The sequence below is a fragment of the Toxorhynchites rutilus genome, chromosome 2 (assembly GCF_029784135.1).
Source record: "Toxorhynchites rutilus septentrionalis strain SRP chromosome 2, ASM2978413v1, whole genome shotgun sequence".
Classification (NCBI taxonomy): domain Eukaryota; kingdom Metazoa; phylum Arthropoda; class Insecta; order Diptera; family Culicidae; genus Toxorhynchites; species Toxorhynchites rutilus.
The window spans coordinates 309484605-309498994 of NC_073745.1; the positions used below are offsets into that span (position 1 = coordinate 309484605).

The 14390-nt window shown below is 44.6% G+C and overlaps 1 protein-coding gene across 2 annotated transcripts in view; it reads right to left on the bottom strand.

The window, feature by feature from the left end:
* LOC129764961 (methylcytosine dioxygenase TET) overlaps positions 1 to 14390 on the bottom strand; it is a 297435-nt gene that overhangs the window by 6559 nt on the left and 276486 nt on the right. For both annotated transcript variants that reach the window (XM_055764656.1, XM_055764655.1), the window contains 5 exons: positions 4687 to 4815; positions 1465 to 4357; positions 1196 to 1400; positions 927 to 1090; positions 589 to 867 (listed from right to left, as the gene is read on the bottom strand). In XM_055764656.1, the coding sequence (XP_055620631.1) occupies positions 589 to 867; positions 927 to 1090; positions 1196 to 1400; positions 1465 to 4357; positions 4687 to 4815 (3670 nt within the window). The remainder of the gene's footprint in view (positions 1 to 588; positions 868 to 926; positions 1091 to 1195; positions 1401 to 1464; positions 4358 to 4686; positions 4816 to 14390) is intronic.

Genomic DNA, 14390 nt, shown 5'->3' on the forward strand with positions numbered 1-14390 from the left:
ATTCCAAATTTCTAAAGCCTTGTTCATAACTCGATCGTCCCAAAGGTCCTCCAAAGGTTCTAGGAACAGATAACAGCAGACCAAATAATGTACATAAAACCAAGAGAGCGATGATTGCTCATTTCAAGCGGAACTCGAATATTTCGACGGGAGACTTGGCCAAAAAACTTGATGTTTCGCAAACTTCGCCCAGAGGCCCAAGAAATGATCTGAATTGAAAAGGAACAAAACGCAAAATTGCCCAAATCGGGACGAATGACTGTAGAGTGTTGCCAAAACACTCGAAGCTGTAACCGAAGTACTGGTGCTGTGTCATTGATTATATGAAAAAGAAATAACGAGAAAGTGGAAAAAACTGAGAAAAACGTATCGGAAATGATTACAAGGCTCTGATAGAGGGGGGCAATCGCAAATGTCCGACCAACTTATGTAAGTTTACCGACTTATGTAAGTTCAAATAAATACATATGCAGTTCTACTGTAAAAATTGGTTTAATTCCGATAACTATAGCCATTTTGCCAATCAATCTAAAGTGTCACAATAATTATCGACTCACTATTTAACCGCGCGTTTCCATCACAACCTACCTGAGAAGGGCTTCCCGGGCTTCAATCCTAGCCGACAATCGGGAGCTTCCCGCTCATATTGGACCTGATTCTGGAATGCCTGGGGAGCCACCGTGACGTACAGTGGACTCAACATGGTTGCCAGAACGTTCATGCGCTCTTCGATTTCCGCTTCCTCGTTCTTCACGGACAAGCGGAACTTGCGCACCGTCTTGGAGCGGGCGTACTTGCACCCATTGTAGTACATCGACCAGCTGCAGCCAAAACTGTACGAGACGCCACACGTTTCGGGGTCGAGACCTGTGTTTCGAAGTGAGTGTTCATTAACAAGCCAAATCCAAACCATGTTGGGCACTTACCTTGACAGGCGCATGTTCTGTTCTCGTTCGTCGCACAGCGACGCACCGTTGGAAGACCGTATTTGTTCAGCTTCACCGCCAGCATCCGATAGACGCTGTCCGCTTCCTGCGTTGGAATACCATCCCAGACGACGATGCATATCACAATGAAGGACGCTTTACATCTGCGAGAGAAAAAGAGAGGAAAGAGAGGCGTTACGTAAAAATCATATCCACGCGCAATCAATTGGCAAAAGGTTCAGAGGGTTAAGATCCGACCATAGACTCACCGATGCCCCTGTCTTCGCTTGACGATGAACAGCAGCTTCTCCTCCGGGTCAACCCGTCGGATGACCCACTTGGCGATCGGGCATCCCTGGCTGGATTTGCCCTCCTTGCCGGTGTACACAACCTTTTCGATTCGCAATTGCTTGCCGCTGAGCCCGACGCGGTTCTCCGTCTCGCGACGAAGCTCCTCCAGCGTGGTAGCGTTTCCTGTGCGAGAAATTCGTATTATAATCCCATATCTTCAACTCAGCGTCAGTCGATCGCAACTTACCTAGATGGGTGTAGTAACTGCCCGGCTCGGACGGGGGCTTATTGTCGGTCGAGTTGAAACAATCACAGTCCGGTGCCTCTGGTTTGTGGGCTTTTTCAAGTTTTTCATCCTCGGCTTGCTTCATCGCGGCCGCTTCCAGTTCCTTTTTCTTGCTGGGTTCCTTCTTTTTGCTGCTGGACTTGCTGGCACCACCACCAGTACCACCGCTACCTGCTCCGCCTTCAGTTTTCACTTCGCCCTGTGCCGGTGAGTCTTTGTTGGATTTGTCCTTTTTGTCGGATTTTTTGGACTTGCTGCTGCCGCCGCCGCCCGTAGTCGGGGTACTTGCTGGGGTCTGGGCAGGAGGAGGAGCCTCCGACTCGGAAGTATTCTCCGAGCCTCCGGCGATGTTGTTCACAGCTGTCACCGGGACGTTGTTGTCTGTGGGGGCTTCGTCCAACGACGCTGGATTGTTGAGATAGGAATTGTCCTCGGTTTCCAGCTTGATAGGAACATCTGCCGCTTGGGAGAGATTGTTATTCTTGGGGATTGGGTAGGTGTGAGCGGGAATTTGCTGCTCGAAGTTGGTTTGGTGCGCTACGGGCGTGGTGATTGCCGGCAGAGGTGTGTTCGCCTCGGGAGTCAGCGGAAGCGTGCCGCTGGCCGAAGTGTTGCCGAAGTTTTGATTGTGATAGTTGGGATAGTTCTGGTACCCTGGATAGCCGCCGTAGGGAGAGTAGTAGCTGTTGTATTCGCTTTTCGTGCCGCCACCAACGGAGCTGCCATGCTGAGGTGGTTGGACCTGCGTGGGCTGACTGCTCTCGTTATAATCCCCGTAACGGATAAAGTTTTGGTAGTTCTTCTCGTACCCATCGAATTTGGGGGGTTGGCTCTCGTCCAGCAAACCCGGCTCTTTTTTGACGTTCATTAGATTGTAGGCTGACGAGGCGCCACTGCCGGCCGTTTGTGGATGGTGGAATGCGCCACCCCCGTGAACGTGAGATGTCTGCTGCGAGTGGGGAAGATGTGGATTGAACCCGCTGTTGAGGTTATCATGCCGGAATCGATTCAGAGGACTTTTGTCGTCCAGCTTGCTGTCCAGGTGGCTCGGATAGCCGCCACCGAGGGCTAGGGACGATGCGTTACTACCACCACTACTACTACTGCTACTGTTGTTATGATTGGTTGCCAGATATGTTTGATTAAGATTCGGATAGGGCGACGAAGAAGATGACGACGAATGGTGTTCGCTCATAAAACTACTGCTTGAATAGCTCGAATTAAGATTATTGGAAGATTTGTTAGAGTCTATTTGTTGATTCATGTCGAGATGATGATTGTTTTTCGATTTGCTATGCTTATCGCTATTCTTATGACTACTACTGTTCTTGGATTTCGAGGAGGACGATGATGAAGACGACGATTTGGAGGAATTAAGTTTATGCTTAATGTCATGTCCGCCGCCGCCGCCGCCAGTGTCGTGATGCTGTCTACCACCTCCTGGATCGGTATTATTCTTGTCGATTAGTTGCTGCTTCTGCTCAAAACCCTGATGCTTACTACCGTGATGAATGTCACCCATTAGCGTATGATGTTCGTGCTCTGCTGCTCTGCTGCCTCCTGCTATTGCTGCTCCTCCTCCATTGTTGCTGTCTATTCCTCCTAACCCGGGCGATTTGCTGCTCTGCTTCCAGTTGGGATCAACAATATTGCTAATACTGTTGATTAAACCGCCACCATCTCCGATAGTACCATCGTTGGAACTACTGTTGCTGCCGCTGCCTGCACCGCCACCCATCATTGCTGAGTTCGGTACCGGGGACTGGCCGGAGGCAGTATTACTGCCGCTGCCAGCCGCCAGTGTTGTAGGCGTTAGGCTGTCTCGGAGATGGTGGCTATACGATAAAAAATGACCGGTTTGTTGCTGAGCCGGTCCCTGTCCAAGCACTGGGCTTTGGACACCTAGATGGGTCATGTGTTGACCCGCCGACTGAAGAACACCACCACCGATCACATCCTTCGGGTCGTTTTTGTTCATGATCATCGTTTTTATTCGCGAATTTAAGTTCACCCGATCCGATTGGTTAAAAAGATCGGCCGACTGCTGCTGCTGTTGATTCCAGCCACCCCAGTCACCTTGGGATTGCTGTTGCTGCTGCTGTTGATGGCCACCATTGTGGTTGATGTGATTCGGGGACTGATGATTGTCTGGCGTTTGCATGGGTGATGGCGTGTGCATGCCACTATGTGTTTGCTGCGCATAAACGTTGTTATTGTTTGCGCTGTTGGCACCATTGTTGTGATTCGGTGACTGCTGCAAGTTATTGTTTCCATTGCTGTTGTACGGATTGGGAGATTGCTGTGCGTACAACTGTTGGTTGGAGTTAGGACGTGGAGGTTGCTGCTGCTGGGATTGACGATTCGGCGACTGTGGGACCTGTGCTGGTGGGTACATGGAAGAGCCACTACCGGCGCCACTTGTGCCGGTACTGCTCGAAGTTCCATTCGCGTTGGTCACATTAGTCGTTGCCGAGCTGGCCTGGGTGGTTGTTTGTCCGCCATATTCTTGTTGGCCTGAATATCCATTACAATTGAGTGAGCGCGGCGGTACGCTGTTCACCCGTGGATATCCAGGCATGTCGTTTCCCGACGTCTGCTGCTTCAGCTGGAGATTGAACTGATCGTGCGGGTTGTGTGACACTACGGCGGGTCCGGTCGAAACCTGCCCAGCGTAGGTAACAGTTGGTGCGAAGGAAACACTCTGCAGTGACACCTGGTTGATCGGTGTGATCTGATTGGTTTGGAACTCATATCGCTGCACTGCGGGTGGTGCTGCGTATGTCCGACCATAGTTGGGATCGAAACCGATGCCGGCCGTTTGGACGTAACCGTTTGGCTGGTATGCGGCGTAGCCCTAGAAAGTTACAGAGATGAGGATCATTTTGGGGTGTGCGTGTCTCTTGTCGTCGTTCGCTTTCGGGGATTTCTATTGTTTTTTTTATGATAAATAGAGACGTCCTTTTGTCCGAAATAATAAGATGTTTTTGGGGGATGTTCGTGTTCGGGTGAGGGAATAAAAAGGCTCGTGGGAGATAGGGAGCGTGGACACGTGAAAGCGTTGGCGTGCGTGTGTTAGTAGTAATTGTTGGTGATCGGGATCACCCGCTCGTAATCGAATTGGTCGAGATATAGTGGTGGCTGTTGTTGATGATGGTGTACAACGGGATGGTATTCGTAATGTACCTGTGGCTGGAATTCGAGCGAGTTCAGCGGCGTGATGGCGGGAGTGTTTTGTGGGATCTGCTGGATAAACTGATTCTGCCAACCCTGGGAAGGATCGGCTTGCCAAGTCGGGTAGAATGCCATTGGTGCCTGAAAGAGAAAAAAACATAAAACATGAGTTAGTAACGCAGTAAATGGCAGGTAACCTCTCAAATGGAAGTAAATTTCAACCGTTATTGAACATCATTCAATAATTCCAATTTGAATCGCAATTTTTTTTCAAGTTCTATGGAAATTTGTTAATTTTTTGTTAATACAAGTAAAACAGGTGCTTCAGTTGCTAATCTTTGAAAAGAGTGTTGGAACTTGAAGATATCATGACTGGTGAACAAATTTCAATTAACATCCAAAATTTGTTGGTAAAAAAACTGTGAGGACAATCTATCACAATAAAAAGTTGCCGCAAAATATAGTATTAGTCGTGGTGTTGTACAGGAAGTTTGGGCAAAGTAGCAGAAGGTCGGATTTGTGACCGACAGACCGCATAGAAGAGGTGTGAGTAAAACAGACAATCGCACCGATTCAATGATCATCCGAGGAATCAAGAAAACATCCATCGGTAACCATTCGATCTATCAAGGAAAACCTTAAGCTTTCAGTATCCGACCGTACAATTCGCCGCAGGATCAGAAAACATGGATTGCAGAGCAAGTTCGCTCGTAAACTACCACACGTCAGTCTCAAAAATAAAAAAAATACGGCTAGAGTTCGCAAGAAAAATATCTCAACAAGCCGGTACCTTTCTGGAAACGAGTTTTGTGGACTGATGAATCGATGTTTGAGATCGTTAATCAAAAACGACGAGTGAGAATTTGGAGAAAACCAGATGAAGCGCATCGTCATCTGCAGCCTACGGTAAAGCACCGTGGTGGAAACATAGTCCGGGGTTGCTTTGCCTTGGCCGGAGTAGGAAACTTGGTTCAAATCAACAGCATAATAACAGCTGACGCCTACATTGAAACCATCAATGAAAATCTTTGTAAAACCGTTGCAAATACCGGCGTAGGTAAAGACTTAATTCTTCCAACAGGACAATGACATCAAAAACGAAGGCTTTTTTTCAAGTCTAAGCGGATAAAAGTTTTGGGAAGGCCTGTCCAGGTTTGAGCTCTTTTGTAAATCTGTGGGCTATTCTTGACAATAAGGAGGAAAAAATTGGTGTAACAAACGAGGACACGTTCTATGCAGAAGGATATAAAGAATTTGATTGAGAGCATGCCCAAACGACTTCTGATAGTGATAGAGGCTCACGGTGGATTTTAAGTTTGCATCATCACATCGTTTTTTCGTTATGATTTTGTTGTCTTGTCATGTTGTTTTATGGATACATTTCACTAATTTGCTTCACATGATTTGATTTAAGAATCAATTGACTACATTGTTGTTTCAATCTCTGTTATAATACATATACATACCCTCATATCACAAACATTGTTCATTGAAGCCTCATGATTTTTTCGTTGCGGGTAATGTATATAAAAAAACAGCATAATTTCATGCAACTTTGGACGCTTCTGTCATAAGACTTTCGGGGCATCATAAATTCAATTCATCAATTTACATTGTTGTATTCGCAGAAATTTCACTGAACTTTCTTCAACATGCAATCGTTATTGAAAGCTCCGTTGTAAAACTTTATAAACATCTTCATATTAACACGATTCGTGTAGGAAAATTGAAGAGTTTTTGTGATTTCGTCTTAATTTCTTAAAAATCCGAAGGCAATCGATTCACAACTTATTAACATACATTCGTTTGAAGAAAAGCGTGTTAACGAGAAAAATGGCGCCGCCGGACGTGTGGCGCTCTCTGAATGACACTGCGGTTGTACATACATACCTATTTATTTATAATGCGTGTTGTTCTTAGCCCCCGGGTTTCGCTTTGTTATTTAGATTCTCTATTGAGCGGAGGAAAAAATGTATTTTTGCATCTAGTGATCCCCGATTTTTGAAATTAATCGTTCATCCACTAATCGAATACTTTTCAGCAGTTTGTTATTCGATACGATTAATCGCCCCAAATAATCGATTAATCGATTAATCGTCACACTGAAAGAAATAATTAGCTAGACTAATATTTCTCATTTGTTAGAAAGACATCTGGAATCAAAAAAGTGTTCATTCCGCCTGAAAATCTATTATTATCTTTCACGCGAAGTGGAGGCGATCTGGCGTAGTGGTAACATCCATACCTCTCACGCTCAAGATCACGAGTTCAATTCTCACTCCCGATATTCTTCCAAAAATGGAAGCAAAAGTGACGAACCAGCCAAAAGTGTTGAAAATCACTATAATACAGAAAAAAAAATCTTTCACGCTCCCCTAAACTCGTCAACGAAGCTCAATTCGCATCGACGGCATTGAGCTTCATTTAGGAGCTGAGGGGAGCGTCAAAGATAATGATTTATTTTCAGGATAAAACTGCAGCGGCCGTACGGTTTTTTTGCTCTGGGTTTGGATCGATTAATTGACGTAAATTCTTCGTTCGCTTCGATTATTGGTTGTGCAGTATTCGTTCGATTAATAATCGATTTCTGTAGGAAGTATTCGATTAATCGATTAATCGAACGATTATCGGGGATCACTATTTGTATCCCACAAGTGGGAAGCTGCAGCGGATAACATGATGCCGCCCAAAGAAATATGGCGACATTGCGACACTGCTCGTCCAGAAGGAAGGACTTTCCAAAGAAACAATAGTTTGAGGTGTTATTCACGCTTGTTATCAATAAATTACCCATGTCGCCGTGCAGCGAACAGCAGCAACGCACAGTAGCAGCCCAGCGGTGGCAAGTGCACCGAAAGAAGCACACCAGAACTCTTTAGTGGCGCGAGAGAGGAAAAAAACAGAAGCAAAAAGGGAAAATTCAATTGTAATAAATTAAACAAAGTCGCTGAAACGTAATTTATACCCCTATTGTCTGCTAAAATTTCTATAGCATCTCGCAACTACCGGTGGCGCGCATGTATGTATGTGTATGTGTGCGTGTTTTAATGTCATTAAAAGGAAACTTGAGTTTTCAGTACCGAGAACCGAAAGTTTGCCCTCTGCGGCGCGCGCACACGCACACATCCACACACACACACACACACACACGCGCTGAACCGAGCCGAGCAAGCATACGAAAACAGGAAACCTTCAATAAATCAACCGCTACACAATGCACACTTGCAGGAAATATTTCACCTTCCTTCCATTGCAGAATGTCGGCGTAAATCTTTTCGCGCGTTCTTCTACCGCTCCTCCGGGCGCGCGATTTTCGATAGCTCACGCGGTTGGCAGCACTGCTTTTTTGTTGCGTTGTAAAAAAATTGTTTATTAACACAATTATAATTTTAATAGTCGCCGCCTGCTACTGTTGCAATCAAAATAAATCCAATCAACAAAGTCTAATTCCCGGCTCACGTTGCATCAATTTGTACCTTCTTGGCCCCAAGGGCCGCTGAGATATCACTCTGGGGAGTTCCTTCCACCTCCCTCCTCTAACAAATGCAAATTTTGTGCCCATAAATTTCACTAAATAACAATAAATATATAGGAGGGATGTTTACCTCGGCGCGAGCGCATAAACTTTCACGCGCAGCCCATACATGCGTCTCGTTTGCATAGAAATCACTTCATTAAGTGTGTATATTCTATTTTTAGTCGCGGGCATGCGTTACGAGCTTCGGTTGGTTGCTTGCTGCTCGACCGCGCGGCTCAATACACCCGCATAATGGTACACGCAAACGATTTGATTTTACATGACAGCAGCATATTTTTTTGTTATCATTCGTACATGCAGCCGGTGGTGTAGAAAAAAATACATGCTCCCTCCTCTCCTTACTTCACCAGCGGGGGTTGGCGAAGTATTTCCTACGAAATTCGTTTTGCTTTTTATTGCAGCAGTATTGTTATCATTATTCCGCCATTACTCGTTACAAATCTTCGTCCGGCGGAGGTGGGTCGGTAGCTGAGCGTGGTGGGGACAGAAAGAATATCACATTAAGAACGCGTGAGGGATAATAATGGGCCATTGCGGTACGCCACACGTGTTCTTCAAAAATAAGACTCCCCAAAATGGTGCGCGAAATTGCGATACAATCGCTGGCCATAGGCGGCGGTTCAGTTTTACGCTACACTGCGATTCAATAGGGAAGGACAACGTAAGACGCCCATGTTAAGCAAAAAATATCACGGTTCTAGTGAGAATGTCGAGAAATCTATAGAAAATAGATTAAGTCGGGACAACGTGCTTCAAGAAACCAAATTACGCTACATAAATGAATGAAATTTCAAATTTTAGCAATTCAAACCTGCCTTCGGGCCGGCTAATCTGATAGAGAGTAGTTTGCTTCGTAAAAACTAATGTCGTATCCAGATGTCGACACCGTACTGGTGTCATCGCGACGGTCAAACTCGAAAATCATCATCTGTGGACTTGCGAGAGATATACCTAACTAAACTACTATAATCTAATCAAAAATCCCCCTCCCAAACTACTAAAGTGGATTCCCCTAGCAAAAATTGAACGCACCGGAATCGGCAACTTCCGGGAGCCACCTTCTTTTGTGGGGCATATTTCCGAGGGAGAAACTTTCGCACTGCGTGTGCCCCGAAGGTTGGTAATGTCATTGGAAATAACACCCCTGTCCTGCCCGTTTGGTTAGGTTTGCTCTGTGTTTTGGTAAAGTTTTTCATTTAAGATTTTTTTTGTCACAATTTGTTCGGGTGGAGGAGGCTTTTCCGGGACGAGTATTCTCCCGCCCGGTATAATAGTGGAAGCACTCTTCTTTGATGGATTTCCCGGGCAAAGGTACATACCACCTCCGAGTAAGCTGTGTGTTGACGAAAATTAGTTTCTGCTCCGAGATTCGGCAGCACGAATCTGCCCTTACAAACCCAGGCCGGGTTGATAAGACGAGGTGGTGGCGGTGGTGATGGTGCACGGGTTTTGTTTATTTATGAATTTGAAAGGATAAAAGTCCTCGGAGATCCCCGGACTGTCTCTCTCCCTCTACACGACGGTGGTTTTAATAAATATTAAGCAGAAAATGAAGGTAAAATGTGATGAATATTGAACGAAAGTTTTTTCTTGCGTTTTGTACCGTGTGCTCATCTGGTCCAAATGAGATCCTTAGACGACAGACGTCTACTTGGCCTGCCGCAGATGCGGATAAACGCGAGACCCACGCCACGGTGCGCGGGGAGAAGCAAAAGTTTGTGTTATTAAATTTTTCTGCTTACACAGGGAATTTTATCCAAATATTTCATTTCCATCAAGCGCGGGTCTGTTGAACACACAAGGTTGACGACAGTAGCGGGGCCAACACGGGGTCTGCACGCGCGGTGGTATTGCTTTTTCGTTGGAATGATTTATCGTTGATTTGGGGATCCCCTGTGGTGAAAGATTGTTTCTTCGCTTGGGTAATGGAATTGTTATTAAATGGGTAACGGATCGAAAATATGGGTTCGCGTAGGGTTTCATCATTAGGAGCCGGCGTTTTGGCACTTTCCAATATATTGGAAGAAATTGGACGTGAGGTACTTTCGCAGGACTTCAGACTCTCGGTACATTCTTCGTGGCCATCAATCCTGACCTAAGTAAGACATTTGAACTGTATCGTCTTTGACCACACACATCGAGATTCATGGACAAAAATTAAACGTGCGCTGCATAAAACGGCATCTGCTAGACAGAAATCCGTATGGATAGTACCTTCCTACGTTCCAATGCAGTGTACAATTCGAGACCAGTGAGCTTATTGAAGCTGGCTAAGATGATATTCGAGTGATTATGGTATTGTTTCACAAAGGTTTATCTTATACTTAAAAGCATAAATATGCCTTGTTTATTGTTTATTGGGCTAACTCTTCGCACCGTTACGGAATGGACTTCTTTTGTGCTGAATTCCAGCAGTCACTGTGCAGTACAGAAGAATGTATTTTCGGTTCCTTCTCAATAATTTGTATGATTTTCACTTTTCTCTCTATATGTATTTCATGCCAACACTCTCAGCTTTTTCGGAAACAGTTTTTTTTCAGCTTAAATAAATTCATAACAATTATTCTTTCTACCACGTGGTTTCTTTGCCTTTTTACCCCTTGTTTACATCCACAGTGCTTCCAGATCTTTTGGAATAGTTTTTTTTTATTTGTGTGACGAATATTTGTGTACACCCAAAAATGGCCAACTAAAGCCGTTTCTATTTCCAATATCTGTTGAGAGGGTGTTTTATTAACATTTTACCGACCAAAAGTCTATTATTTGGCTTTTTTTGTCCAACCCTCATCGACTAAAAGCCCTATAATAGGCTTTCACAACTGACGCTTACACACTGATAGTCGATTTGTACTCTTATTTGTACACTTTGTACACTTGGCAACAAAGATATCATCCTTGGCAGAAAAGATGTTTTTTATTGTGTTAGAGCGTTAAATGCTCTCATTTTCTCATGATCAATGTCTTGGAATTGTACCCAAAAAAATCTCCAACGATGCCAAACTGCGATTCAACCCATGCCGGCTGGGTTGTGAACGAATTTTGGCGGAAAAAAATTTCTCCTTCATTTTTCAACCGACAGCTCTTCCTGCAGTAGAATACCTTCTGCACATCCGGGTTAAAACATGCTGCACGTCGACGCCCCTTTTAACCCGAAAACAATACTCCAATTGACGGGAATAGGATAATCGCTCGTAAAAAAAACTTACGAAAAAACTTATAAATCCACACAAAAAATAGAAAAACCAACATGTAATAAATTCAAAATCAACACATGGCGTTGGCTGATGTTGGTGCTGAAACTAAAAATGGAAGAGACAGAATTGACTTATAGGGTTTCTAAGCTATAGCAAAATAATTTATACCTCTCGCTCTAAATATATCCAAATATCAAAATCCTATCCATCAAATCCATAAAAATCCAAGGGATATTAACGTTCAAAATCTATACATTTTTTCCACTCGAGACATTGGAATTGAAAGGTTAGGCGTAGGTAAAAAAAACCGTTTTGTCACCCCATTACGGAAAAGAGTTTTTGCCTGTATCATTAAGATCGTAATGGTTAAAAAAATGTTTTATCATACAAAACATAATGACAAACACTTTTTTTCACAGGCGAATGAAAACTGCCGAACACAATCAAGAGTTTGAATGTAGGAAGCGGAAAACACAAGACCAGTTTACCAGTGATCGGTAAGGCGAAATCAACAACGGTGGAAATCTTCCCTAGTATCTCCGAAAAGACGGATTCAACGTAAGTAAATTATCAGAACTCCTAGATGAACTTTGTCATTTCAATGTAGTTTAAAAATTTGTTTATTCATTCATTTATTTATCTATTTATAATGATGGTACATCCACTTGAGAGATTAAACCCTCTTCACAATATTTCGCCATTAAGCCCGTTCCATGGAAGCAGTTCTCCAACTCATAGCGGCACCAAGTCTTCCAAAATATTGCTCCACCTGGTTCAACTACCGCGCTTTGTATGTTTGTACATGGAACACTTCGCACGGGGTCGAAGGATTTGTGGAACGACTGCTATAGATTATTGATTCCAAGCCCAATCAGATATGCTTCGTGTTTCAGTCGACTATTCAAGTCCGCAACCGTCGTATGTGTTCTTCCAATTATGTCCACATCGGCTAAACTGATGAACCGAAAATACTCGCGGACAGTGCTGAAAATAGTCAATTCATTCTTTGAATCCGAGCGAACAATTATCGTCAGTCATGCTTGATCAACGACTATCGCGGGCTCATTAGCTGCTTTGACGAATGGGTATGTTTCATTCATGCGCATCTTTTTCTCACTGAAGTCCCTTCATTCGATTGAATAACTGCACCTTCATTCAAGTCGCAATTGAAGTAGTGACCGATACTCAAATGACACCCGATGATGCTTTGGTTTGCTTTCAGAGAAAAACAGCTGGTCTGAGAGAGCAGGTTTGGCGAGAGTGATTTTTTTATTTCTTTCGTTCTTACGCTTCTCGCATTACTGAGAGAGTGTGACGCACACGAGAAGGGGCATTGAAAATTCTCTCTCATCGTCTGCTCTGTGTATGCCTTGCCTATATGACAGTGAGTAAACCGAAATCATGTTTCAATGTGGAAAGCAGAGGTTGTGAAATTGAATTATTTGTTTTCGTTCGACTCAACACATTCATCACATTTAAATGAGACGAAATATCTTTTGTTTGACATAAACCCTTTCAGATCTCAGTTGACGAGGTTAACCAAATTCAAGATCGAGCAATGCTTCCTTTGAAGACGAATGGTATTTTGTATAATTTCCGTCGCTTTCGTTCGATTTCGATTGATTTTTTCACTGCACTGCTCGCGGCACTTCTGGAGAATCTGTCGCAGTGTAAAAAACTGATCTGTTGTCGACCAACCGGGCATGAATCCGGCCTGATAACTTCGATCAAATCTGCTTATTATTTTAAAGGCATCATTCAGGATCGTATGCAGGATTGGCATAATCTCGTTTGTAGCCTTTTCTATAGATGGGTTAAATAACTCTTCGATATAATAACGTCGTATGAAATTAGTACTCAGTTGAGATTTCTATGTCAAATATCACGCTTTGATCGTATTCTGAGAGGCATATTTCAGAATACGCGTGCACCAGCACCAGTTTCATGGTGAAAAAGCCCCCGATCATACAGGGAATCGTAACTCCTACGAAGACATTTGTCACGCTACTCACTCGAGCATGGGATCCTCGTTCAGGCATCTCATACCCGGGTAATTGGATTACCTTTCCAGTAACCTCGAAATCATACTCTCACGCAAGATACACGCATTATATCTCATTCACAAAACATTCATCAACATACAATGGTGGTGGTGGTGGTGGTGTGACAGCGTCGTATCCCCATATTCGTAATCCGGAGGCTAGATGCGCAAACATGGAAGTAGCCGGCCGGCATGCCGTACTACTATTCCTCTTCTCAGCCGGCCCTTCCCTCTTAGAGCCTTGGCATCATTAATACTCACGTGCTCATTAATTATTAATTTCCAATTACTCCCATTGACACTCGGTGGCTGCCACCTCTCCCCTTCCCCGCCCGAATTGTGCGTGATTGCGTGGTGTAGACCGGGCGCGCGCGCGCGCTCTCGTTCTTCGTCCAAGAAGTTGCGTCCGAGACGTGGCGTGTCATCGATGCCCGACATCACCTCTGGTGCTCCGGCGGCTCCTATATTTGGGAAAACCGGGAGACGAGGGCACGTGCCGCATGAAACGCGCGCGCGGGTACTGTTTGATCGCAATTTTCCAAGGTAAACATTCAATTTGCCGCACTGAAATTAATTAAGATCGCAAACATTTTCGTAAGCAGAAAGAAGAACGCGCAGCGATTGTGATGTTTGCAGAATTTGTTCCTGCCCCCCTTCTTGCCGCAGTTCTTCTTCACGCGTTGCACACATACGGCCCCGGCCGGCGGGTAGACGTGTCTTCCGCGAAACGTTGCCATTTGGGGTGGTGGATGGAAAGTGGTAGCGTGGTGTATCATCGTAACTGCCGGAATGTCGCCGGAGACAGGAGCGTCTTCGTCGTCGTCGTCGAGCAGGACGGTTGGCTGTGGGTGACACACAATACGGTGAACACGGTGTTGACAATGTTGATGAAGATGAGATTTTTTCCCTGCGGGGGTTTTGCAGAATTTAAAAGTGCGTGTTT